The following is a 25,800-nucleotide window of genomic DNA, read 5'->3' as shown; positions in this document are numbered from 1 at the left end:
ATGATGTGATCATTACGAGGATATCCTGTTGACCTTGAAACGCATGATAACGAGTTGACATCTTTTCCACGTGTTATCATCCCTTGTCGACAGTAATTAGATATAATTATTTGAATATATGCATGCCTTAATTAGATCACGGATTATCCTTATATTTTTAAGATGTTTAGATTTAAAAAAATTATATTAAAATATTAATAATTATGAAAGTAAAATATTTAATCTCATTTATCTTAATTATATTGATTTTATCGACGAAAGATATAATACGTAATAACACTTATATGAATTATACGAAAATAATGGGTAAAATGATAATTTCAATTATAATAATAGACGATATTGTAGGTGGTTGTTGTTGTGATGGTTGACGATAATAATGTAGTGGTCGAACTTGTTAATGTTTATCTGAACATTGATGACGAGGAGGAAGATGAAGAGGAGGCACCAACATAAATGTCTCACTTGCCTCCTCTTCCTCCTCTAGCGTCATACTGCTCTTTCTCATCTATCTCCTCTCTCCTCGTCGTCGACGACACATATGCCTCGCTTATCTCCTCTGATAGCAACATAATGCAAAGCGATAACGGAAGAGAAAGAAGAGGTAGAGCGATGCAATATCGATACAGATATCTCACCTCCCTCCTCTTTCTCCTCTGACACCAACACAAATGCCTCACCATTCTATCTCCTCTTTCTCCTATAATGTTTAGTTTAGCATTAGTAAAACTAACTACTGTATCATTATCGTTGTCTGCCACCATAATAATCATATATAACGTCATAATTCGTTATTATCATTAAAATTATCTTTTTATCCATAATTTTTGTGTTATTCAAGCACGTATTGTATCTTTTGTTGGTAAAGCCGACGGTGATAGGATAAATAAGGTTAAATATTTTATTTTTATAACTACAATGTTGATTTTTAAGTTTAAAAATACGAAAATGTGACATCCGCATTGACTTCTCTATTACAACCCAATTAAGTGGAACCTTAATGATTCAGTATCTAATCAAAGTCAAATACATGACAACTCAGCTTATACAAAGCACAGAAACCTTCCGATTTTAATAAACTAATAAAAAGAGAAAGAAAAATATTCTTTCACCCACAGTGACACACGTGCCAAGCGAGCTGGACGACTGCGACTACCCGTCTCACCATTGCTCGAGCTCATGTGGGTCCCACTGCTGATCCAATCACTATGTGGGTGCCATGCTGGGTAGCTTAAACAACTAATAATTTGGGGAAGCGTCGCTCTACAATATAATAGGATGGATTCAATAAATTGTGGAAAAAATATATATAATAATAAAAACAAAGAAAAAAACATATTTGCCTTCTGATTATTTTTTAATTATTATTTTAACACTTCATGCAGCGAAATGCGACACGACATTTTAATTGTGATATGTTTTTTCCAATGAGCATAAATTGATCGTGACAGTTTCGCGTCGGTCACGCGCAGTCTTTACGAACTAAGTTCACGCGCCGAGGCGGAGTGACAACTATTATCTCAACAGTATTCTTGGCGTAATCTGAAGGCGTATGAATTGCTGGTACGGGTGCGCAGCCGAAGACAGCCCGTTCAGCCCACAGACTCGCGACCATAGTCGTGGTGATGACCGTCCCCGGAAATCCTCCCGCTCTTCCGCTCCTCACGGTTTCCTCTTCTCTCGTCTCCGCCGCAAGCTATCGAGCTACCTCGTCCCGACCTAATTGTTTCCCCCGAGCTACCTCGTCCCGACCTAATTGTTTCCTCGGTCTCCATCGGGGTTAATGGCGGCTAGGCGAAGAGCCCTACTCTCCTTCTTGTCCTCCGGCGACCGAATCATGGTGACGAGCTCATGAACCGTCATTTTCTTCTTGTCCAGTCTTTATTCCGGGCTCATTCTGTCCTTCCTTTCGTCTTGTCTTGCAGGAGTCGGTCCTCTCAATCAGTTCTTGTCGCCCGGGATGGCATGCAGGTTAGTGTTCCGATCTTGTTCCGCCTCCTCGATTGGTCCTGCTGGTCCGGCTGGAAGGGGGTTCCTTGGATTAATCGTAGGGTTTTTGTTGTTAGGGTTTAAGGTCGGAGGATCTGTGCGGAGGTTTGGTAGCTCGATGGCTCCGGATGTGGAAGCCGACCATCATAAATGTTCACTCGACAAGATCAAATTCGAGGATGAAATCGAGAAGATCCAGCATGAGTATGAGGCGGCAAAGCGGAGCTTTCTTAACATTCCCGTCGCGCTCAAGGAAATGCCTAAGATGAACCCGGAAGGTATGCATGCCTCTCTGTGTGTCTATCTATCAAGATTTTTGGTTTGGAAAATGAAATCTTTGGGACTTATCTCGCGTTCATTCTTTGGATTGCAGGTATCTACGTGAATAGGAACGTTAGGTTGGATGATATACAAGTCTATGGTTTTGATTATGACTACACATTGGCTCATTACTCGGAACACTTGCAAAGTTTGATCTATGACCTTGCAAAAAAGCATCTTGTTAATGAGGTTAGTTGTCAATGGAGTTTTGTATCTGCAGTAGTTGGGTGAGCTGACCTTAGATTTTATTGGATGTGGGTCTCAGCTTCGGTATCCTGAAAGTTGCTTGCAATTTGAGTACGATCCAACCTTTCCTATCAGGGGCCTGTGCTATGACAGACTCAGAGGATGTCTTCTGAAGCTTGATTTCTTTGGGTCCATTGAGCCAGATGGATGCTTTTTTGGACGCCACAAGGTGACATCTTTGCCATTTATCTGTATATAAGCCTTATTCTACAGAGTTTGGTATATTCATTTTGGCTTTATTCATGCCAGATGATTTACACAATCTTGCGGTTATTATACCCCTTGAATGATGCATGAATACTTTCTAAATTGGTTACTTATTTCTGAAGCTTTTTGGTATTGCAAACACATGAAGAAAAGGTTTAAGAAAATAATTGTTGCCTCCAGGCAAATTGGATATGATTAACTTGGTATAATACACATTAGGTAGCAGCTTGTAATCAGGATGACCTTTTGTTTTATATTCTGTCGAATTATGTTGATCCACTACTTGTATGTCTATGGACCAATAATGTCCAGTTGTTTGCTGAAATACGGACAGATCTCACTGTGATTTTGTTTTAATGAATTTGGCAGTACTGTTAGCCTATGATGACATCTGATTATCCTGATTTCAAGATTATTTTATGCAATATTTCCAGGAAATTATATAATATTAATGAGAGACATCAGTCTTGCTAGATTCTTAGTAATAAACAATTAAGCATACTCTGATTGGTATAACATGTTCTTTAGTTGACAGATATGGCAATGACAAGCGAGGAAAAGATTACGATTTTACTTTTGTTTGCTATAATGCTAACTTTTCTAAGAGGAAGAAGTGAAGAACCAATTTCAATTATTAGGTTACGGGTGCTTGTTTAGCAGAACTAAAACCTCAGTCTATGATTTTCCATCAGACAAGAAATTAAGTAATAAGTAAGAACATGGATCTGGGTTGATTTGTCAAAATGCTGAACCAAGTTATTTTATAGTGTTAAGTGAGCTACTAAGACATTCTTGTATGAAGAGAATGATGTAGGTATTAGCATTTGCATCTAAAATTTTAAGCATTTTCTTTTGGCAAAGATGAAGACAGGGAAAATATTTAATAGAGTGCTATGCTAAACCATTATATCTTTTGATTTGTTAGCATACACCTCTTCTTAGATCAGCCGCTGCTACTCAGAAATTTATGAAAACTATGGACTGAATTAGAGTTTTGATCTTTCTTCTTAATTATACAACATCAAATAGAAAATAATAACACAAAAATATTGCTAAGCTTGTTAATATAATTTTTGAAATTCAATTAGGATAAGTTAAAGATATGGAGATAACAGCTATAAGAGAAGTGCAGGAAACTTTTGGCCAAAAAGACTGAAAAGTGCATTTGATTTAAATTAGGATTTAGGAGAAACTTAGACTACTGTTTTTAACTTCTGAAGATGTATGCATTTGATCATTTATAAATTCACTAGTGATTTAAGGTGCATCAGAGCTCGATGATAATAATTACATAAATAATCAGACCATGCTGGACAAGGTGGTGGAAGTTTACCTGTCAGGAAATCAAATTTGTCCTGACTTATAGGTATATACTAGAGAAAGATACAGAGAGATCCATGCATGCAAAATTCAATCACTCAAAAGACTTTAGCTACCTAGATACTTGCATTATCTGTGTTCATTATGTATTCTCCTTTTAGGTTAAAGACAACTTGGTGTTCACAGTTCACAATGTTCAAAAGGGAAATATATAATGAAAGGGGTGCAAGTGACCCTCTCATATAGGTGATTGTGGAAAACTGAAGAAACAAAAGTAGGGAGAGATACAGGTTGCTAACCAAGAATAAAGGGGACCCTAAATGTCCCACAGTTGCTGTGTTGTTCGGTAAGTGCATGTATGAACATGGTTGTGTTTGTATGTCTAATAATTATATGTATCATATCTGTTGATAAATATGTATATCATAAAAAGAAAAATAGCCTTCATGTTGATACATTGTCACAACTCACAATATGAAGTGTTGTGATGCTATGCTTAATATTTTCCTTTACATGGCAGTAAACTTTTTCTACTATTTGAAAAATCCAATGTGTTACTTGTTTCACCTTAATTGCAATAAGATTACTTGCCACTTGCAATGTCAGCCTATTTCTTTTGGTTGTTCATCAGCTTAGCTTGGAGAAGATAAAGGACATGTATGGCACTCGTCATATTGGTCGAGCTCAAGCACGTGTGCTTGTTGGTCTGATGGATTTTTTCTGTTTTAGTGAGGTAAATTGAGTTTCATGTGGCATTCCTATTTCATATTAGTGCAGACTTCTGTTTGCTGTATGACATGGTCTTACATGCCTGTTAGGTTCTGGTGTTTATTTTCCTCAAATCTTCTTCCCCTTTTTTTCTTCTATCTGAATCTTTTGTCTTTGTAAGCTTTTGTACTCAAGTGAGTTATTACACAGGAAGAAACACCTCTATATGGTTTCATTGTTCTGTTTCCAGAAAAAATACAATTAATAAGTGGTGCCAATTGTAACTTATTCATATTATTTTCCAGTTTGGTTTCATTTCTGTTGATTCATACTGAAGTGTGTCAACAAGGTCAATTGCAATAATTTAATGTTGATATACTGTAACTTGGTACTGAGGTGTTAATGATCATACACGTCATGTAGGAGGAAAAAAAGGAACTATTCTTTATAATGTTTTAATAACATTTAACATGTTATTTGATGTTCATAATAAGGATCATGCTGCCTTGCATTGTGCATCTTTTTCCAAATTATGGTTTCACAAAATTATTGTAAGCTCAACTTATATGAATAATTATGAATTTATATTTCTTTTGTGCTAAGGAGACCTATCCTATGGATGTTGTAATTAGAAGATGTGAGACAAGTAGTATTAGTGTTGTGAAGAAGGGTAGGCCTAAAGAGGATGTTACTAGAATAAATAAAAATTATTTAAATGTTCTTAGTTAACTAGGAATATTGCTTTCTATAAAATTCCATGGTAGTAAAAGATCCATGTAGCTAACCCCAAATAGTTGGGAGTTGGGACATTATAGTTTGTTGTTGTTTTTCTTTCCTTCCAATAAGCATCTTTGGACATGCATTTCTGCAGAATCTCCAGTACACATATTATTTGAATTCTCACTTCGATGATTGTTCATCTGACTATTGCCATTTCTGCAGAATCTCCAGTACACATATTACTTGTATTATCTCCTATCTTCAAACTCCTATAGTTCTTTTTGTCATTCCATTGTGTGATGCTGTCCTGAATAATTTAAAGATATATGATATACTTTTTTCTATACTTTCCATTGTGCGATACTGTTTAAAGATATATCAGAATATCAGATATACTTCCGTATATTGTTGGCTTGAGTAATTTGATCCAAAATTGTAGTTTTAGCATAACACTCCATATCAATCTTATGGTATGTGTCATCAACATTGTTTGGAAATACACCATGATGTCACAAATATTCCGATGGACAAAAGGGAGATAAAAGGGTAAAGGTTGTAAGGAAATAAAAATGTCAAAGAGAATTGATCTCTTTAGCTGTCAGTGGAGAGTGGATGACTGGAAGCTAGAAGACTTGCAGTTGGCTGAAGTGCCAAATTGTGGATCACACCTATGGGTTCCTCTGCAAACTACCCCTCTTTCTTCATGGCATGTGATATTAAGTATTGATTATGTCATCAGACTATGGAAATTTAATATAGCTGGGATGAATCGACCGGTTTAGTGATTGGACTGGTTCATCATAACAAAATTGGTCATAATTCAATATATGTGTACACACACACACACATATATGTATATATGTATATATGTATATATGTATATGTATATGTATATGTGTATGTGTATGTGTATGTGTATGTGTATGTGTATGTGTATGTGTATGTTTACGTGTATGTGTATGTATATGTACATGTATATATATATATGTATACACACACATATATTAAGTATTGATTATGTCATCAGACTATCAAAATTTAATATAGCTGGGATGAATTGGCCGGTTTAGTGATTGGACTGGTTCATCGTAACAAAATTGGTCATAATTTTATCTTGCAACTCAAGTACACACACACACACACAAAATTGGTCATATATATATATATATATATATATATATATATATATATATATATATATATATATATTCAAAATGCTGCCACATTGACTTATGTTTCATTCATGTTGGTGGTCGTATGGTGGGGGGAAAGGCTGAACACTATGTTTTAACTTGAACTTGATGGGAGTTATTCTCATTAATCCTGAGGGCAGTATAATCAACTTAAGCAACTATTTCTTCTGGTTGTGCATATTAATGAACGTCAACGAATGATTAATTTAGCTGACCATAGGATCTCATGAAACTCAATTTAACACATGCACTTATGATAGTATGTTTTTAGTGATTTATTTGGTCATTGTTTTCAGAAAATCAGGATCGGCCAATGTGGGCCAAAATCAGCTCCTTTGATCAGAGAATTGGCTGGAAATAAGCCAGAATGCTCTGGCACTCCAAACCTACTCTGGTCAATTTGTCCATGAATTTTGCTTCTGGCATCGTCTGTATGTCAGAAAATGAAAAACTATGGAAGCTTGAAGAGGAGGAAGAAATACTAAGTGGGTGGAAATTGGAGGAGGATGGGAAATAGCAGAAGAGGAAGGGTTAGAGTGACGGAGTGGCAGGAGCAAGAGGGAGAGGGGGAAGAGTGGAATAGGAAGCTGATTACTAACCTTTATTGGATCATCGCTACCTGATGGCTGTCTGATAATACCTCGAGCTGCTAGACTGCATTTGGTGCTGCTCAATAGCATGTTGCACCACCTGATCATGCTGCTCGGCACGCCACCTGACTACTGCTTGACCCACTACGGACACTTTGTTAGGTTCAGGTTAAAATTTAAGAGGGGATCACAAGAATATGTCATAAGTTGACAATTAAGTCAAATTATAAAAATGATAACACTTAGAGTGACATATTCTGAAGTATGTTTTAGATTTGGATGGATATTTAATAACCTATGTCAAGATTCAGCAACTTAATTTATTCTAAGAAACTGCAAGGACATCCTTTTACGGTTAAGATGTTATGTACATTGTCCTCTAAACATTAACTTCTTTTCCCGAGGATAACCAGAGTCATGTCTTCTTTTCTCTGAGTTTAGCATCTATGTGCAAGCCTGCATCTTCTCGGGTTTGACTGTATAAATATGCCATCAACTTTCCATAATTCTGAGGCATGTCCTTACAAGAGATCTCCCTAGTTCAATTTTCAGTTAATAATTAACCAAAGAAAATATAACTATTTCTTCAGTCTTCTGGTTCTGCGTTCAATATCTTCCAATAAGAGCAACAGCTTCTTTTAGCATGCAGAATATTATGACCCCTTCATTGATGAAGAGCATTTCTGAGATCATGCTTCTCCAAGTCTCCTTTTGGCTCAGTTAGAAAATAAATGAGCACTACATTCTTTGATTCATGCCAAACTACTTATTAGTTTAAATTGTTTGTCTTGATGTCGAATGGTCATTACATGTCTTTGTGCCACTTGTCAGATTCTTTCATTCTGTTTCTCATTTTTTAAGTTGATAATTGTTTTCTTGATGCATAGGTGTCTATCTTGTATGAATTTATCTTTTTTAATGATTGTAGGCATGCCTAGTTTCAGATATCATACAGCATTGTAGACGCCAAGTTTCTGTTTCTATTTTTTGAAGATTAAAATTGTTCTTTTGACATGTAGGTGTCTACCATGTATGATATTTGCTTCTCTTCTACTGTTGCAGGTATGCCTAATTGCAGATATCATACAGCATTTTGTAGATGCCAAGTTAGAATTTGATGCTTCCAATGTCTATGAAGACATAAGCCAAGCAATTCAGCATGTACATAGAAGTGGCTTGCTTCACAAAGGGATTCTTTCTGATCCTACAAAGTACCTACTAAAAAATGTAAGCAGAACAGTCCATCGGTCTTTATAGTTTTTCTAGTTAATATTTGCTTATTTGGTCTTAAATGAGAAGTTTCTGAATATCATGTTATAGCATAAGTACTTAGACTGAACCCAGTATCAAAATTTGCTCGATATGTTTCTGATACAAGTTAACAACATAAAATCACATGCTTGTTTTCTACAGAGTCAAGTGTTAGGCCTTCTAAAGAAGCTGAAAGCAAAGGGAAAGAAACTTTTTCTACTAACCAATTCTCCATACTATTTTGTGGATGGGGGCATGCGTTTCATGCTAGAGGTGATATTTCCAAAATTTAGTTATTTCTATATGTCTTGTGTTCAATAGTAAAGAGATATTCATGCTTACCTAGGTGTCAATCACACAATGTATGTTTAAATTGTGATGGATTAACACTTTAACATGTGCATTTCCTTCACTCAGCTTTACTCTTCTTTCTTACTATGCTGTGAATCTCTTTCTACTATGTCCCCACATTTTACAGTCTTTAAGAATAAATAACTGATTTCCTTTCATCAAAAGTAGTGATTCATGTTCTGATCTTATGGTAAATAGCATTTAGAAGAAGAGTCTACAATGTTTCTCATAGTTCAGTAGTACATTCATCATTTGATGTTGCTTAAGCTCATGCAAACAGAAATCAATTACTGAAATATTATTTGGACATATGATATAGTACTTAATTGGTTACTGTGAGCTAACTTGATTTCTATTTTCAAGTAAGAAATATGTCCAGCAAAATGCACAGCTTGCAATTTTTCTCACGATAGGATTATTGGCTGTTTTTCACCACTAAAACATGTGATGTTGTGTGTGTGTGTGTGGAATATCAGAACAATGTCAGGTCCCAATTAACTGGTGTTGGTTTCATGCATCTTTTCCACACTGAGCTTTGTTTAGGGCAATATTTCTTGTCAAATTAAGAGCCATTTTTCTTTTTGCTTTTATAATAAAGCTTGTTTTGTACCTCCCACATAAGTAATACAAATTTATCCACTCATCAAACTGGTTCATCTGTATCCCCACTATGGATGTGTTTGTACAACCTTAATCAATCTTTGTTAAATTTTCCTTCATTGGAATTGCCACTATCATTTGAGAATATAAATCATGACACGACACACTGCAGATACTTGTCTCGGTGACGCCTACATCAAGGTTATCATATTATTTTAGGATCTTCATGATGTTATTGTTAACTCACAATTTTGTTGAGGTAAGGCTGTGTACATCTGTAGTGTAGGATGTATACAACCTTGCTTGCAGTAATGGTATACATGTTTGAACCATGGAGACAACCACATGCATGGACATTTTGTGTGTCAATTCTTATTCATATGCCTTCCTGTGGATAATTGTAAAGGACAAGGGGAAACAGTACCAGAACTAAAAAAACAATTAAAATTTTACAGCTTGATTCATTGTCTTAAATTTTTACTATAAACATAAATAATTTTGTTATTTTACCAAAACAATAATATCTTTTTTGTAAATAAATATGAAGCATTTTTAAGTTTACATGTTTAATATTTTGAAAAAAATAATCCCTAGTTATTCTATGTTTGTTTTAATTTTCTCTCGAAATTTATCTTTTGGCTGATCGTCATCCCTTTGATCCTATCTGCCCAATCTAGGTGATCGCACTTCCTGACATTAGTTCAATATTTATCTTGTGGGATCGTGATCTACGCTCAGTGCATCCTAATATTCCTAGTTCTATTGTTGTTAATTTATTATTTCACAAATATTTTCATGTATTTAACCAACTTCCCTTATGTTCAGTGGGAAGTTCTGTTTCTTGTTCTTATTTAATTTTGCTACCTTATTTAATAGGACAATAGTGGTGAGAGAAATTCCTGGAGGGAACTTTTTGATGTTGTGATTGCTCAGGCTAATAAGCCACACTTCTACACATCTGAGCATCCGTTCCGGTAAATCCCTATTACGCTTTTATCATTTAATTAAATATAAGCTTTGTGTCATCATTTATGGTTTTTTCTATCATTTATGTTACAAGAAATATTAGTTAAGAAATTGGCTTAATTAATTCTAATTAGTATTGAGGGACCTTAATTAATGTTTCACTTTATAAAGTGAAAATATTCCTGGAGGCTTTTGTTAATGCTTCACTTGATGAAGGAAAAAATTGTTTGCATTTTGAAATTTTTGGGGACTCTATGCATCTTCTTTCAGCTACTTCAGATTGCTGATTGCTTTCTGTCCAACTATGTTATTTGTTGCTTCTGTTGTATGTGCAAGTTGAATATGTTCAATTCTAGCATCATAACCACAAGCAACCATTTTCAAGATTTAGAATAAAAACATAAATTACTACTGTTGTTTTGTGTTCCATTTGTTTCTAATTACTTGTGTTCATATAGATGCTATGATATAGAGAAGGATACTCTGGCTTTTACAGCCGTGGGAAAATTTCTCCCTAGCCAAGTCTATTATCATGGTTGCCTCAAATCATTTCTACAAATTACAAAGTGGAAAGGACCTGAGGTATATAATCTTTTTTTTTCTTTTATTGATTTTTTCTTAAATAAGTATTTTTTTTCATTGTCCTGATAAAACCAGAATGGAGTCAACATTCTTTTGTGTTTGTATTATTGTTCTCTCTGTGATGTGCATACTTGAAATATTTGCATGTTGATATAGTCAATTTGTTTGTTTCAATCTTGTGCTTTTACATGTCAATGTAAAAATTGTTTGGTCATCATTTGCCTGTGGTTCTGTACATGTCAATGTATACGAGTTCATCACTAGTTTAAATAATTGACCTATGTTCCAGGTGTGTGACAATTGAAGCCAAGTGAAGCATGTTCTGAAACACTATAAGCCAAAAATCTCCATCAGCATTTAGTATTGCACAGATCAGCTGAATCTTCTAGTAAATTTGAATTTGTTATATTGTTTGTTAATGTTCATTGGACATGGAACATGACTAGTCAGAAAAAAAGGCATGTAGCACCAGCACTAGGAAGTTATATAACGTTCTGCCTCATTTTTCATTTTTGGTTTTAAAAACTTTTAGGATTTTACAAATTCAAAATGAATGGCTTGGTAGCTAGAATTTTAAAGTGCACTCCAAAGTCAGTGATGAATCACTTGACAAACTCCTGTTCAAATTATCACAAGGAAACATCTGCCCGGTGTGCCTTAAGCATGGTTCTTTATATCTAGGTGACATTCTTGTTTGTTGATTTTATATGTTTTTTCAGCTTATAAGATTCTTATGTTTTATATTTAGGTAATATATTTTGGTGATCACTTGTTTAGTGACTTGAGGGGGCCTTCACAAGCTGGTTGGCGAACTGCTGCAATCATTCATGAACTTGAGGTAGCATTTTGATACACTATTATCTAATAGTTCTGGGAATTATTTAATTCGCTCGGTGCAGAAAAAAGTTAACATTATGTAGATAATTATAATTATGTTGTATTTATTTTACTTATTTGATATTTATGTATTACCTGCATTATTCATGATTGTTATAAAACATCTTTTGTAACATTAATCAAGATATTTAGTCATCGGTAATCAAGGTTTTAAGATATGGGTCCTGTATCAGCTTTGGTGATCTACCAGATTAGGACAGTACCAGTGTAGTAGGTGGTATACCAACAGTTGCATCCGGTACCAACCAAAACAAAATATAATAAACAAATACAGAATGGTACCAGATATGGTCCACACATTGTTGGTTATTGGTTCTGATCAACTAAATGATAGGTGATGATACTGATCATAATTAGAATCTGTGTTGATATCTGTAGACTGGTTTTGATAGTAAACTACAATTTTAGTTTCCAACTTAAGTTCTTGGTGTTTCATATCTAAATTGAGTTGTTTTATGAAGTTGATTTCATCCTTGCAGAGTGAGATAAAGATCCTAAATGATGAGAGCTACCGGTTTCAACAGGTGAAAAGATTCTACTAAATCTCATATTCACTCATCAATTTGTGTGTTTGTTAGCACTTTAGATGTTTACAGGAGGATTACAGAATGTTCTCAATTTTTACCTCATCAAACAGAGACAATCTTTGTTGGTAACAATTTGGCTTTTCATACACCTTCTAAGGTGGCCTTGCATGATTATTCTCCAAATTATGCTACAAACTTGATTCTTTTGTAGAATTATATTGTTATGCATCCAAGTGGCTTTCCAAGGTCGGTAATTAGATGCATCAATAATGCATCAATATATATATATATATATATATATGAAAGACCATCTAAAATAATTTGCTATATTTAAAAAAAATCAATATTTGTGGGCCTCTTGCTTCGCTTGGGCGAGTGCCTAACGTCTTGGGCGTTTTGGCATATTGGCGTTATTTAACTTCCAGCGTCTTTTGGCTATATTATATGTATCTAAATGAACGATTTTGTTTCTGGACATTTTTGATAACGTAATTTTGTAATAGAAAATCTACTGTAAGTACAATGAGTATTGTCTTCTACTTGAGCCACCAAAACATATACTTTTCATAATCCAACTATGTTATCTCATTCAGGCAAAATTCCACATTATTGAGGAGTTACTCAGCAAACTTTATGCCACAGTGGTTAGCACAGAGAGAGGACCAGCTTACCGCAAACTGGCAGATGAACTTAATGTGGAAAGGCGACATTGTCGATCTACAATGCGGAGTATGTTCAATAGTTTCTTCGGTGCAACATTCCTCACCGACACTGGTCATGAGTCAGCATTTTCCTACCACATCCATCAATATGCAGATGTATATACAAGTAAGCCTGAGAATTTCCTATCGCATTCTCTCGACGAATGGCTTCATGTGCCGTATGATATAAAGATCATGCCGCATCATGTGAAGGTAATGAACAGTGTCACACTTCACTGAGCTTTCCTTTGTAGGTTAAGTTCTTCTCAATTGGTTGAACAACTAGTGGTGTTTTTGATGTCTTGCAGGTGCCATCAAGTTTATGCAAAATGCAGTAGCAATTGGTGTCTCATCGTACAAGGAAACCTGATGTGCGCGTTGGAGAGAATCGTCGTACTCAAATCTAGCACAGGTGTTGAAAACTCATCTGCTAAAATTGCAGCTGGGATTAAGTCATTCCTTAGCCGGTAGGGTCTCCTTTCTTTAGAACTTGCAGAGCTTTTTTCCCATGCTACAAGCTAGTTAAGAAATCTGCATGTTCAATAATTGTTACTTTCTGGATGTGAACTATCATCGCATCGGACTCCGAAGTTATTTCTAATAAAAACACAAAGCTGTGACTCTCAGCACTTTGATGTAGCAGCGGAGTGGTTATGACATCGCTGAAGGTTGGTGCCAAATAATGATGTGTTCATCATGGTGGAATGAGGCTTTCATTACATTAATTACAAGCTTTAACTGCATGACCGAAGTACGGTAGTCATATGTTTTTATGATTTAAGTTAACTTTAAATGATTTCCAAGTCCAACTTTAAGTATATATGAGCATATGCACGCCCTGTTTCTGGCTGAACCGGTGGTTCCGATTTTGTCAAATTTGGAACCGGAACGGGTTTCATGTGGTTTCAACTTGGATTCATATTTCAATTTTGAATCTAAACAAGCTATTTTAATTTTTTAAAATATATTTTTTAAAATAGTTATTTATTAGTTATCGGAGGAAATGGATTCATCATTTAGAGAGGCATTTGATGGTTTAATTTTTCTTTATGGTCAGTTTAGAATCAAATTGAAACTGTCGGTTTCTGGTAAGAAAAAATATCGTTGATGATTTTGTTAGCACGATATGATCCTGATCAGTATGGAGTCATCTTCTCTGGAGTTGTTACTTACATAAATATCAAAGTAGGGAGAAATTTTTTTGAGTTGATCAGTTCTTTATATCTCGTATTTGGAGTTGACAAAATATCTAATCTAATAAAGATTTCACTGAGAGGTAGTTTGTAATTGACCCGAGCTGCTATATGGACTCTCGGGAATATTCACAATGGAAATAGTTCGTAATCGTTCCGAGCTATCCCTTGAAACTCTTAGGAGTATTTCTATGAATATTTCGCAAGAGAGGTGGTTTGATAATCGACCCAAATTACCACTTGAACATTTAATCACACAAGCAAGTGGGTGCCAGATCATCATAGGCAGTGATAGGTTGATTGTATATTTTCTATCAATCTCAATTCTAGTTTCTAGATAATCGAACATGTAGTAATCATATGCAATCAAGGTTGATTGAACATTTAATCACACAAGCAAGATAATCGACCCAAATTACCACTTGAACATTTAATCACACAAGCAAGATAATCAATCTCAATTCTAGTTTCTATCAATCTTGATTGCATAACATGTAGTATTATCATAAAATATGTAATCATTATTTGAAAAACATTTCTAGGATTGAAATCAAATAAAATTGGATCTAATATTACGAGGAAAAATTTTTAGGATTAAAATCAAATAAAATTAGATCTAACAATATTAGATGAGTATCTTTCTTATCAGATCAACAAGTGTCCCATCGTCGAATCCTTATCCTCTTTTCCTATACTCACAGAACCAATTGAAGGAGAGAAGTCAAATTCTGCACTCATAAATCTATTTATTTTAATAAAAATAAATTTATATTAACAATTAGTAAAACTGTTATTTAAAAATCACTCATAAATAATTTAGGGATTTACTTTAACAATAACTAAAATGTTATTTAAAAATCAATCATAAACAATCACGCCTGGTGGGACTCGAACCCACAATCGTTTGATTAGAAGTCAAACGCCTTATCCATTAGGCCACAGGCGCCTCTTGTTTTGTTGTCGTGCATAATCCTATATATTATATTATAGAGAATTCGTGACATGACTGTTCAAAGACTCGTACCGTGCAACAACAACAACTGATCCAAACATCATATGGTGTCACAGATGCAGAGGATTGAACTCTCATGTTCCTTTGAGAACTTTGTTTGCATGCTGAATACCTCAGTGATGCTTATCGTTTGTTGCGGTGGAAGCTTCCATCTTACTTCCAAAATGGATTCATTGAATGACTTGACATGCAAATTGTTGTTGCCATCCTTCTTGCACTCCTTAATGATATGAAGACACCTCGTAGTTACCACCAACCACAATCATGGCGGCCAAGAAGACGACTCCACTTCTGAGCCGCCTCAGAGGGGCGATTCACAAGGTACGCTTCCTGCTCTCCTTCGACGCCACCAAATGGATCGCTATCTCCTCCTTCAAGAGATCGTCGCCGGTGCCTCCTCGCCCGCTGACCTTCACCGCCCGGCCCAGCTTGCTCGACTGCACCGACGACTACTACGACGCCCGCTCCTCGTTCGCGCTCTCGAGGACGATGAGCCTGTGCTCTCCTGCGTCGACGACGCCTAGCCCGGGCCCGGAGATCTCGAGATCGACCAGTGATGCGTCTTCCGGGGATGACATCGACCAGAGGGCGGAGCGGTTCATAGAGAACTTCTACCGTCAGCTGCGCATGGAGCGGAAGGTCTCTCTTGAGCTGAGCTACCGCAGAGAGAAGAGCTTGGATAGGTCGCCTGGAACAGTACAGTAATCTGTGCTTGATTGATTACTGCTTTGAAGCTAAAAAGAGGTTCTTTCATCCTTTCGATTTGTTCTACATAATTCTCCCATGAAACTTTTGATGCATTACATCACAATTCAGACACAAAGAATTCACAACAATATTAGTTTTCTGGTTTTAATTCCAGATGAGATTTTGTGGTTCTTATGGTGTTTGATGAGACTTTGAAGAATATTAGTGCATAATTACCAAACTCTTCTTGTTCTTCTGCATGAAACAAACTACAATTATCCATGAAAGCCGCTCATCAATAAGATTTGGTGGTTGTCCAGTGGTTTTCAGCTGACCTTATGGGCCAAATTGTTTCCTCCCATAGTACCCATTGACAGGTGCTTCTTTTATTGGATAAGGATCAAGAAGACATCTGAGGTTGTGTTCTTTGGCTAAATGTGAGGTAATCACTGTTGTCTTTCTTGGTTACATGAAATAATTTAGATACACAAATAAGATTGTTTGACAAGCCATTTCAGGAATCAAATACTCAAAAAAAATCTTTCATAAAACTCAACTTGGAACAGATTTGCATTAAGATAAGAGAATTAAGCAGGCAAATTTCTTGTAGTTTTATCTCTTCTGAAAAGCCAGCATTGAAACCTTATAGTGTATCACAATTCATTGGATTCTGAAGCATGGAGTCAGTCATGTTTATGCAGAGTTGGGAATCCAGAAGTATGCAGGTGGGTGAGGTTTGCAACCTTAAGCTGGCCTGTGAATGAGATTGGCATCACTGACAGTATGTGGCCTACATGGATGACTGAGCATGATTACTATCCATACAGTACCATGAAGAAGACTTCTGTTGTTTGTTTCTTCTCAGTTGATTATTCTTGCTTTTGACACAGCAATAATGAACATTTCCATGAAAAGGACTTCCCTTTTTGTTGTCTTCTCAGTTGATAATCCTTGTTTTTGACACACCAATGCATGATTTATCATCTGCTGAAAAAAGTCTAGCAATATTACTAGTTCTTTCCATGAGATGAACTTTGGTTGTCTTTTATGAGGCTCATTTCTTTTACCTGTTTCAAATGGTTTGTCTGAAGACTAATCCACAGAATCAATGAACAGAGAGAGAGAGAGAGAGAGAGAGAGAGAGAGAGAGAGAGGTTTGGTTGCCACCATATATAAAAAGTTGATCTTTCTTTTCTGATGGATAGCTGTAGATAGATACTAAGGTAGCTTTAGATAGTGAAGGCATTAAAGTCTTGAGTTGAAAGTGCACATATCATGTCAACTATGATTGATGTTAATACTTAAAAGAGAATCCAACTTGGGTAATTTATAAAAAACAAATTAATAATAGATTTTTATCAGATGACCCTTTCAGTTTTTACTGGTGGATTTTTTTAATGTTTTAATTATATTATCTTTAATAAAATTATAAAAAGATTATTATTATCCTTTCACTTGATTTTTTAGAATTGAACATTTTTTTAATGAACCAGATTATAAAAACATTTTTTTGATGAACTTGATTATAAAATGTTTTAATAAATTCTAAACATTTTTTTAGAATTGAAATTTTTTTAATGAACATTTTTTTAACTGAACATTTTTTTAATGAACATTTTTTTAATGTTTTAATGAACATTATAAAAAGATGATTATTATCCTTTCACTTGTTTTAATGAACATTATTTTTAATTTAACATTTTTTAACTTGATTTTTTAATTGAACATTTCACTTGATCGATTCAACTAAATCTTAATTATTCATTTTTATTTAATTGGCTCATAAATTATTCTTGATTTTCTTAAATTACTTTTTATTTTCTTCATCTCTATTCCGTCTCCTCCTCCTCTTTCTATTTTATCTTTGTCGCCTCCTCCCTCTCTCTCTTTCCGTCTTCTCTGGTTTTACTCAACTTGTGAAAGAGAATATTCATAGCTAAAGCATATGCTTTAGATTGATGAAAAAAATTCTATTTTGATTTTTTAAGGAGAAAAAACTTATTACCTCTTTTTCTATTCTTTTATGTTCTTTGTATTTTAGCAGCCAACACTATTTGTAAGGACATGTTGTAGCTTACCTATTCTATGAGCCCAATCTCACTCGGTTCACGTCTGGGTCGAGTTTAACTACATCTGGATTTGGTTCGGCACTCGGCCCATGAGTCTTCAACCCATCGATATTTTCGTCGTCCAATGAAATGTAAGATTTTCTAATCAGACGATCGAAGATCAAAATAGTCTCCTCTCGCGGATCGCCACCCCATCCGACGATTACATACTGCTATTACTCTTCTATAAATATAGTCTAAAGGCCTCCAATTATCCCTCGGTTCGCTTGAGAGGTAGAGGGCGACAACGTGAAGCACATCTCGGGGTTGATCTACGAGGAGACTCGTGGCATGCTAAAGATCTTCCTCGAGAACGTTATCTGGGATGCCTTCACCTACGCTGAACATGCCAGTCGTAAGACCATCATCGCTATGGACGTCGTCTATGCCCTCTAGAATCAGGGTCGCACCCTCTATAGCTTTGGCAGTTAATCCTAACCTTTTCACCCAATTGTCATAGACTTAGTTAGAATTGCCTAAGCTGTGAGGCATCCTTATGGTAAGGACACGAACTTAGCTTGAGTTGCTTAAGTCGCAAAGCGCTTTTGCGTCAACTTCTTGGACTTAACTAGGATTGCTTAAGTCATGATGTGCCCTTGCGATATGCGTCCACAAAGAGTCAACCAATTTGCAACCTCACTCAGGTCCCGAAGGATCTATAAAAGATAAAGTTGATTAGTTCAAAAACGAGCGGTAGACAACTCCCGACGTCTCGCGGAAAGGAAAGTTTTACAAGCAATTCAGCAAGCACCTTGTGTGCATAAGAGAAAAGAGGGGAAGAAGGAAAACAAGGACTTTAGAATGTAGAACAAATAGTTCCAAGTCCACAAACAATTGCTCATCGGGTGCTAGGCGCGAAGGCATATTCCTGTCAAGTTAACGTGCGAACTTGTGAAGATTGTTCAATGCCCGACAATATACCGAAGCTCCATCCAACCTTGTACTACCTGGGAGGTTTCAGGGTGCTAAGATGGCTGACATTTTGTGTGTAGTTGTGGCTTGTAAAAAATAAGTCGTAGCACACAAAAATGGAGCAATTTTAGGGCAAATCGACTCGGCACGACGAGCGATCACACTGTAGCACTGCAACCTATTCGAACATACATTTTTACAAGTAAAAACACATAAAATTAAGGTAAAACAGACAACTATATCCTTGTATAAGCATGCAAAAGTGATGAACGGTTAGTTGATCGAAATTATTCTGGATACACGACGACCGTTCGTGACGACTCGTCGGAGATGTTAATTGCTCTATCTTCTTGTTCTTTGTAAATAGAGTTTATGGTTTAGGGTTGTTCCAAGTTGCTACTTCTTACCTCTTGATCATACCTATAATCGGCTAAATTCTCATTAGGGCTTTCGATTTGAAATTGCTCTGCATCTTCATCTTGATATAGTTGGCCCGCTTCTCCATCCAATGGTTGCAAAGATCTTTTCTTCCATTTAATATATTTGTGTGGAGTGCATAAGAACATTTAATTTTCAGGCAATGCATTTTATTGATGGCCGAACCCAATTTGGAGAGATTTCAAGCCCACGTTACATTTACGAGGACATCTCCTGTAATGCATTCAAAGAGTAGCCCACGCAACAGCGCCCATTGCAATCCCAATGGTCGCGCTCACAACTGCTCTAGCAGAGTCGGAGCCCACCGGTGCCTCCGCTGATTCCGCAGGCGACGCTGCGTCTGCGTTCTTGCTGTGTGCCGCCGGCGCCGCTGCGCTTCCCGCCGGACCCTCGATGGGAGACGCAGGGCTGGACTCTGGAGCCGCAGGGCTCGACTTTGGAGCTGCTGCTGGAGCCGAAGGACTTGTCTTCTTCCCTGGTGCCGTTGCCGGCGCCTGAGCGGGCGCGCTCGCGATGCCGGGTGGCATGATGGCGGTGCTGACTTGGAGCACCGAGACGTTGTATGGCCGCGCCGCGATCACCTTCTGGAGGTTGGAGTTGAGCGGGGCGCCGGGGGCGGCCGAGCCGAACATCATCTGCTCGCCAGGCAGCTCGGTGTAGTTCAAGAACCCCATGTTGTTGGCGGCGAGGCCGGAGGCCTGGAAGAGGGTGGTGAGGAGGGCGGTCTTCTTGGGGACCTTGTCGAGCTTGTAGGGGTCGTAGTAGTCGAGGATGACATGGACGGAGATGACGTTCTTGAGGGTGTCGGCGGAGAGAGATGAGAGGGCCGAGATGGCTGAGTTGTCGACGGCGAGGACGGTGATGGTCTGGCGGCGGTTGATCTCGTCGGCCACCTTCGTCTGGGTTAGGTACTTGGTGAAGGTGGAGAACTCGTCGAAGGGTTGGAGGATCCCGACGATGTCGAGGGCGGCAACGGCCGAGGAGGAGATCAAGAGAAGGTAGGGGAGGAAGACAAGGAAGCCATGGGCTTTAGGGGCCATTGTGCCTAGGGTTTGGTTTTGCCCGAATCCCCACTCAAGGAGGTGAGGAAGAGGGTGATGTGAATGCACGAAGATGGGGGTGGCGGGACGAAGGATATATAGGAGTAGGAAGGTTTGTCTCCCGCCAAATTTAGAGGTGAACAGTTACGCATGGCTTTGAGCCATTCATTCATATGCGGAGTGGCGCTGAGTTGGAAGCTTTTTTGACTTGGTCTTTTCTTGAGTTTGAAATTGTCATGGGTTATTTTCTATTTTCTTAAAAAATATTATCGATAAGTTTAAATCACTGATCAAGGATGCATATTATATATACATATATATATACACATACATATATATATATATATAATGCTAAAAAAAACATATGATTTGGTATTGATGCACATTTTTTAATAAATATAGTAGAATAATAAAAATAAGGAAAATATGAAATTTAGAATATCAATTTAATTATATAATTCATCATATGGGTTCAGTAATTATTTTTATGTGAAGATGTTGATTAGTTTAATTAATTTTGTTTTCATCTTTGAAGTTAAAAAATATTAAATTTTTTTCAATTTTAATGTGATATGTATACATAGTTTTATTTTTTAATACATGCAATAATTGATTTGATGGTGTGGAGTTAATACATACTTAATTTGTTGGGATGTTTTACTATTCTAATCATGATAAGACGACTTCCCTCCATGTTTTCTCACGTACATGACACGTGATTGACACGGGGTCAGCCGTCGCTTTTGTTTCTGGTAAAAGTCAACTCTAATTTGCGTTTTATATACAGAGAATAAAGATACGAATTCTGGTTTTTCTTATCTCCATCAACGCCATTGTGGGCGGCACTTCTTCCGAAGTCGATTTAATCCGGAATACAAGGATAAAAATCGGAGCTTTTTGATCCTTTGTGCGACTCAGTCTCTTGCCTTCTCTCTCTCTCTCTCTCGCTGATGTCTCCCCACGTCATATAGAGATCCGGGGTTAGGGTTTTTCACTTCTCTATTGCTTCTTCGAGCGATCTTTAACAAGGTTGGTCGACGCCTCCTTCCATCGTTGTCGCTCTATCGGCTCTTCCATTATTGTATTGAATGTTCTCTGAGTTTAATGGTAATCTTTGTTTTTCTTGATTCGATTTGTCCATTGGAGTGCGCCATTTTCGATTTGGAAGCAACGTTTTGGTCTTGAGACGGGCCAATTAGTGAGTTGTTTATGTTGTTTCTCCGTGATTTAGCAGTAAAAATTTGATCTTCAACTGATCCAATGATTTGACAAATCGACTCTTTGCTTTCCATGTTCCCAGAATACCTCTCTGTATTGCGTACAGTCTGCGTGGTGGTATATGTGTAGACTTGTCGGATTGTTCACCTAAATTATTTCGATTTTTTTCGTAATTCGACATGAACATGTCTTTTCGCTGAATTGACTTGTTGGTGCAACTTCCTTTTGTTGCCATTTCCATGGTTGGATGACAGCCAGTGCTTGTTGAGTAATCGGGTAATCCAAATCTGTGGCGGTGGTGAGCAATGTTGAACTGATACCTCACAAGCACAAGCTTAAATGTGTTTGTATTGCAATAATGCAAACGATATGTACTTTTATAACGAAGAGAATTATGACAAAGCAGTGGACTGATAGTAAAGTGGATGAAATATAGGAGAAAATTAATTTGACCATATTGGACATTCTTTTTATGAACATGATAGATCTAAGCACCAAACTTTGAGTAATACTCGAAATCCTCTGTTTAGTCTAGATTACAGATCCTATTGTTTGTGATGTAAACTCCATATATAGGGATGCATGCAATTGTGCATCGGAGCACCACCATGAGCATCCATTAGTATTCGATGTTCTTGATACTATGTTAGTTTGGCATTATATTCCTTGGTTTTTCTAGATAATTATGGATTGGTTGCTCCATCATTCAGTCATCTACTTGTCGGTGCACTCCACCGGAGTAGTGCAAGATTTTTATTCTTACTTTTACAGTAGACAAGTTGGTTTGGTAATCACTCATAAACAACAAGAAAGATAACTGCTATTTGCAATTCAGTCACAAATAAGCAAGAAAGTCACAACTACTAACTATAATCGAGAAAAACAAAGTTACGTATTTAGATGTTATTGAGTTCTACAATCTTGTTGTATTTATATGGCACAAAGATATACCAGATTTTGAAAAAATACAATAGTATCATCATCAGATACCCTTTTGCATGGCAACTTACCCAACTAAAGTATTTTTGGAAGTTTGACCAGATCTGTTTGAAATCGTTTTAGGTGTTAGAGGAAATCACACGGGTCGAATTATCAAGACTGAATGTATGAGGAGTGCAAAACAAGGAGAAAATTACCTTCACTTCTATGAGAAATAGCTTGATGATAGCTAATGATGATGCTCTTGAGGTGTCTTATAATTGTCGATGAAGTATGTTAATATATGGTTCTATTTTTATCATTCTGGTGCATTGCCATCCTTATCATGTCATAGATTCTTGTACTGTTCACCTTTGCAACAATTATATTGTTATTTTTTCCTTATTCCTCTTTCAACAAACGTTCTACAGGAGCCAACTTCTTAAAGAAGCTAATTTCTTGGGATTTTCTAATTTGTGCTGTTTGATGATTAGCAAATCTTTTTAGTGAATTTTGATCCAATTTAATAAATAGTGATGATGTTTACGTAGCACAGATCTGAGATGGCCTTATGTACATCTGACAAAAAAGCATTGAAGCGGAGCACCTGTGGATTGGACTTGGTGAACATCAAACTGGATTTTGATTGGGAAGATGTTAAATGCTCGATCTGTTTGGAATTTCCTCACAATGGGGTACTACTTTGGTGCTCTTCGCATGACAAGGGATGTCGGCCTTTCATGTGTGATACTGATCAAAACCACTCAAATTGTTTGGAGCGGTTCAAAAGTGCATATGGAGTGCCTGCTGTTTTAGAAGTCCCATCTGGTCCAAATGGTGTATCTGTGACGTTCATTCAAGGCACCTCTTCAAGCTCCAGCCGCCTTCCAACCTGTCCACTGTGCAGGGGAGATGTAACTGGTTGGCTTATTATTGATGATGCCCGTTTTTACTTGAACATGAAGAAACGATGTTGTGAAGAGAAACATTGTACATATGTTGGCAACTTTTATAAGCTCCAGAAACATGCTCAACGGAAACACCCCCATTCACGTCCTTCTGAAATTGATCCTGCACAAAAACTAAAGTGGGAAAAGTTCCAGCAGTCATCAGAGATGATAGATGTCTTGAGCATCATAAATTCAGAAGTACCCCATGCCATGGTATTGGGGGACTATGTCATTGAGTATGAGGACTCAGAAATTGGTGATGAGTATGAAGATTTTCGTAGGAGGAGGGGCAAATGGTGGACCTCTCTTTTATGTTGTAAACTGTTTCTGAGCTTTAGGGGTTTGAGGAATCGGCGGAGATCCAGAAGACGTGTACGAAGCAATCATTGGTCAAACTATGATGGTTTCTATGTAGGTGAAGATTCTTCAAGGTCTGTACATATAAGAGATTACAGATTTCCTGCAACTGATGTTCAATTTGAAAGAACCGCTGTTGGTGGTGCCACAAGATCTGTAGACACAAGAGATTACAGATTTGCTGAAACCAATGATGAACTTGCAAGAACTGCCATTGGTGCTGCCACAGGGTCTGTAGATACAAGAGATTACAGATTTACTGAAACCAATGATGAACTTGCAAGAGCTGCTGCCATAAGACCTGTAGAGTTAAGAGATTACAGATTCGCTGAAACCAACGATGAACTCGTAAGAACTGCTGCCACATCACTGGTGATCCCCAATCAATACAGGTGGGTTTAAATTGTTTCTTGTTTCTTATAACATACTGGCCCTTGGATTATGTTTACACCATGGTGTCATTTGGTTGGAGAACAAATGAGGGAAGGAACAATCCATGACATCCTGCCAAACAATCATAATTGATAGGATGTGAAGGGGTTATATTTATCTGATCAAATAATGAATCCATTAGATTAGTTAATCCTAACAATATGATAGAATTAGATATTTACTTGAAGGGGGAAATTTTGACCATTATTCTTTATTTCTTATTCTTAAGCCAAACAAGAATGACATAGTGATTACTCCACTCATGGAGTGAGTTCATTTATTATCTTGGTATCTGTTCTTAAAGTAAAATACTCCTCTGTATGAACAAGACTTGGAAATCTCTTTGACACATCCTTATGAGAAGGTAGATTTTTTACCATTGCATTTCAAGCAGTTAAGGGAATATATAAACAATAACACTTTTTTTTTTACCTTTCTATCATAAGACCATGTACTTTGAATTATGAGATATCGTAGTCAAACTGTGTACTTTGAATTATAAACAATAACACTTTTTTTTTACCTTTCTATCATAAGACCATGCACTTTGAATTATGAGATATCGTAGTCAGACTGCTCGCCATAAGATTGGTAAGACGATATCTTAGATAGCTGGTACTTGACTTGTCTGATTCATCTTCCCCTTGGTTGCTTCTGATATGCTATCCTTTTTCATGTGGACAGGTATGGAATGTACGATTACCATTTCTATTATTGATGGCCACACGAATGTGCAGCAGTCGGTTGGTCCTCTTGGGACATGCTTTTCATTTTGTTAGGTTTGAATTCTTTCTGGTTGTTATAGGTTTTTCCTGTTGACAGTACTCTGTGAATATATAATCATCAACCAAATCTTCAGGAAACATCAATGTGGGCTTTTCTTGTTTCTATAGCTTATCTTATGAGTCGTTCACTACTACAGGTTTTCTTGTTATAATGCATGATGAGCAGATTTAAATTAGTCAACCCCAAGTGGATCCTTACTGTGCTTCACAAAGTACACATTGGTGGTATTACAGCTTTCACTTTTCTTTTATGATGCAAGACTATAATTGAACTTTCTAGAGATATTTTGTGATCTTCTGATCTAAAAGGAGATGAGATCTTCTGATCTCAGCCTTCCATTGGTAGTAAAAATTTGTAGAACTCATCTTAGTGATGATATAGGGATTGCAATTTAAAGCTTCTTTTATGTTCTTAGTCCCACCAATCATTGAGTTTCCAGTTTGGCCACCATGAGAGTTATTATCTTGCAACTTTGACTGAGATCAAGTAGTAGGCACAGATTGGTATGACACTGGAACATAGTTTCTCTTTTGAACAAAGCTGGCCATCAGCATCCTTCTTCATAAAATAGACAACTTCT

General features: G+C 36.8%; 4 protein-coding genes and 1 non-coding gene across 6 annotated transcripts; 3 read left to right on the top strand and 2 right to left on the bottom strand.

Moving 5' to 3' along the window:
- The first annotated feature begins 1,617 nt into the window (after positions 1-1,617).
- On the top strand, positions 1,618-13,808 carry LOC135612957 (uncharacterized). 2 transcript variants are annotated; one of them, XM_065109815.1, is made up of 14 exons: positions 1,618-1,840; positions 1,926-1,971; positions 2,067-2,267; positions 2,363-2,499; positions 2,576-2,725; positions 4,715-4,816; positions 8,357-8,521; positions 8,708-8,818; positions 10,373-10,470; positions 10,921-11,044; positions 11,793-11,882; positions 12,421-12,465; positions 13,062-13,382; positions 13,478-13,808. In XM_065109815.1, the coding sequence occupies exons 1-14, from the start codon at positions 1,784-1,786 to the stop codon at positions 13,505-13,507; spliced, it is 1,677 nt and encodes a 558-aa protein (XP_064965887.1). In that variant the 5' UTR covers positions 1,618-1,783; the 3' UTR covers positions 13,508-13,808. The 2 variants fall into 2 exon arrangements, with proteins under 2 accessions (XP_064965887.1, XP_064965886.1); XM_065109814.1 differs by having other exon boundaries at positions 1,646-1,840; positions 12,403-12,465.
- A 1,427-nt stretch (positions 13,809-15,235) lies between these two features.
- On the bottom strand, positions 15,236-15,308 carry TRNAR-UCU (transfer RNA arginine (anticodon UCU)). The gene has a single exon. It is a non-coding gene; the product is annotated as a tRNA-Arg (tRNA).
- A 330-nt stretch (positions 15,309-15,638) lies between these two features.
- Positions 15,639-16,079, top strand: LOC135611605 (uncharacterized). Its single transcript, XM_065107239.1, has one exon. The coding sequence runs from the start codon at positions 15,639-15,641 to the stop codon at positions 16,077-16,079; it is 441 nt and encodes a 146-aa protein (XP_064963311.1).
- A 3,664-nt stretch (positions 16,080-19,743) lies between these two features.
- LOC135611604 (fasciclin-like arabinogalactan protein 14) lies at positions 19,744-20,559 on the bottom strand. Its single transcript, XM_065107238.1, has one exon. The coding sequence runs from the start codon at positions 20,557-20,559 to the stop codon at positions 19,744-19,746; it is 816 nt and encodes a 271-aa protein (XP_064963310.1).
- An 892-nt stretch (positions 20,560-21,451) lies between these two features.
- LOC135612955 (uncharacterized) lies at positions 21,452-25,322 on the top strand. Its single transcript, XM_065109812.1, has 3 exons — positions 21,452-21,588; positions 23,252-24,394; positions 25,119-25,322. Exons 2-3 carry the CDS (start codon positions 23,259-23,261, stop codon positions 25,150-25,152), a joined length of 1,170 nt encoding a protein of 389 aa, XP_064965884.1. The 5' UTR covers positions 21,452-21,588; positions 23,252-23,258; the 3' UTR covers positions 25,153-25,322.
- The last annotated feature ends 478 nt before the right edge of the window (positions 25,323-25,800 follow it).

This window comes from Musa acuminata, chromosome BXJ2-5, assembly GCF_036884655.1.
Source record: "Musa acuminata AAA Group cultivar baxijiao chromosome BXJ2-5, Cavendish_Baxijiao_AAA, whole genome shotgun sequence".
Taxonomy (NCBI): domain Eukaryota; kingdom Viridiplantae; phylum Streptophyta; class Magnoliopsida; order Zingiberales; family Musaceae; genus Musa; species Musa acuminata.
Note: the sequence above shows the minus strand (reverse complement) of the source record. Positions and strands in the feature narration are given on the sequence as shown.

Excerpts from the sequence above, each read along its gene's own strand:
- LOC135611605 (XM_065107239.1), top strand. The coding sequence starts at position 15,639 with ATGGCGGCCAAGAAGACGACTCCACTTCTGAGCCGCCTCAGAGGGGCG.
- LOC135611604 (XM_065107238.1), bottom strand. The coding sequence starts at position 20,559 with ATGGCCCCTAAAGCCCATGGCTTCCTTGTCTTCCTCCCCTACCTTCTC.
- LOC135612955 (XM_065109812.1), top strand. The coding sequence starts at position 23,259 with ATGGCCTTATGTACATCTGACAAAAAAGCATTGAAGCGGAGCACCTGT. Across the intron at positions 24,395-25,118 it reads GTGATCCCCAATCAATACAG|GTATGGAATGTACGATTACC; the intron begins GTGGGTTTAAAT and ends TCATGTGGACAG.
- LOC135612957 (XM_065109814.1), top strand. The coding sequence starts at position 1,784 with ATGGCGGCTAGGCGAAGAGCCCTACTCTCCTTCTTGTCCTCCGGCGAC. Across the intron at positions 2,268-2,362 it reads GCCTAAGATGAACCCGGAAG|GTATCTACGTGAATAGGAAC; the intron begins GTATGCATGCCT and ends TTTGGATTGCAG. Across the intron at positions 13,383-13,477 it reads TCATGCCGCATCATGTGAAG|GTGCCATCAAGTTTATGCAA; the intron begins GTAATGAACAGT and ends GATGTCTTGCAG.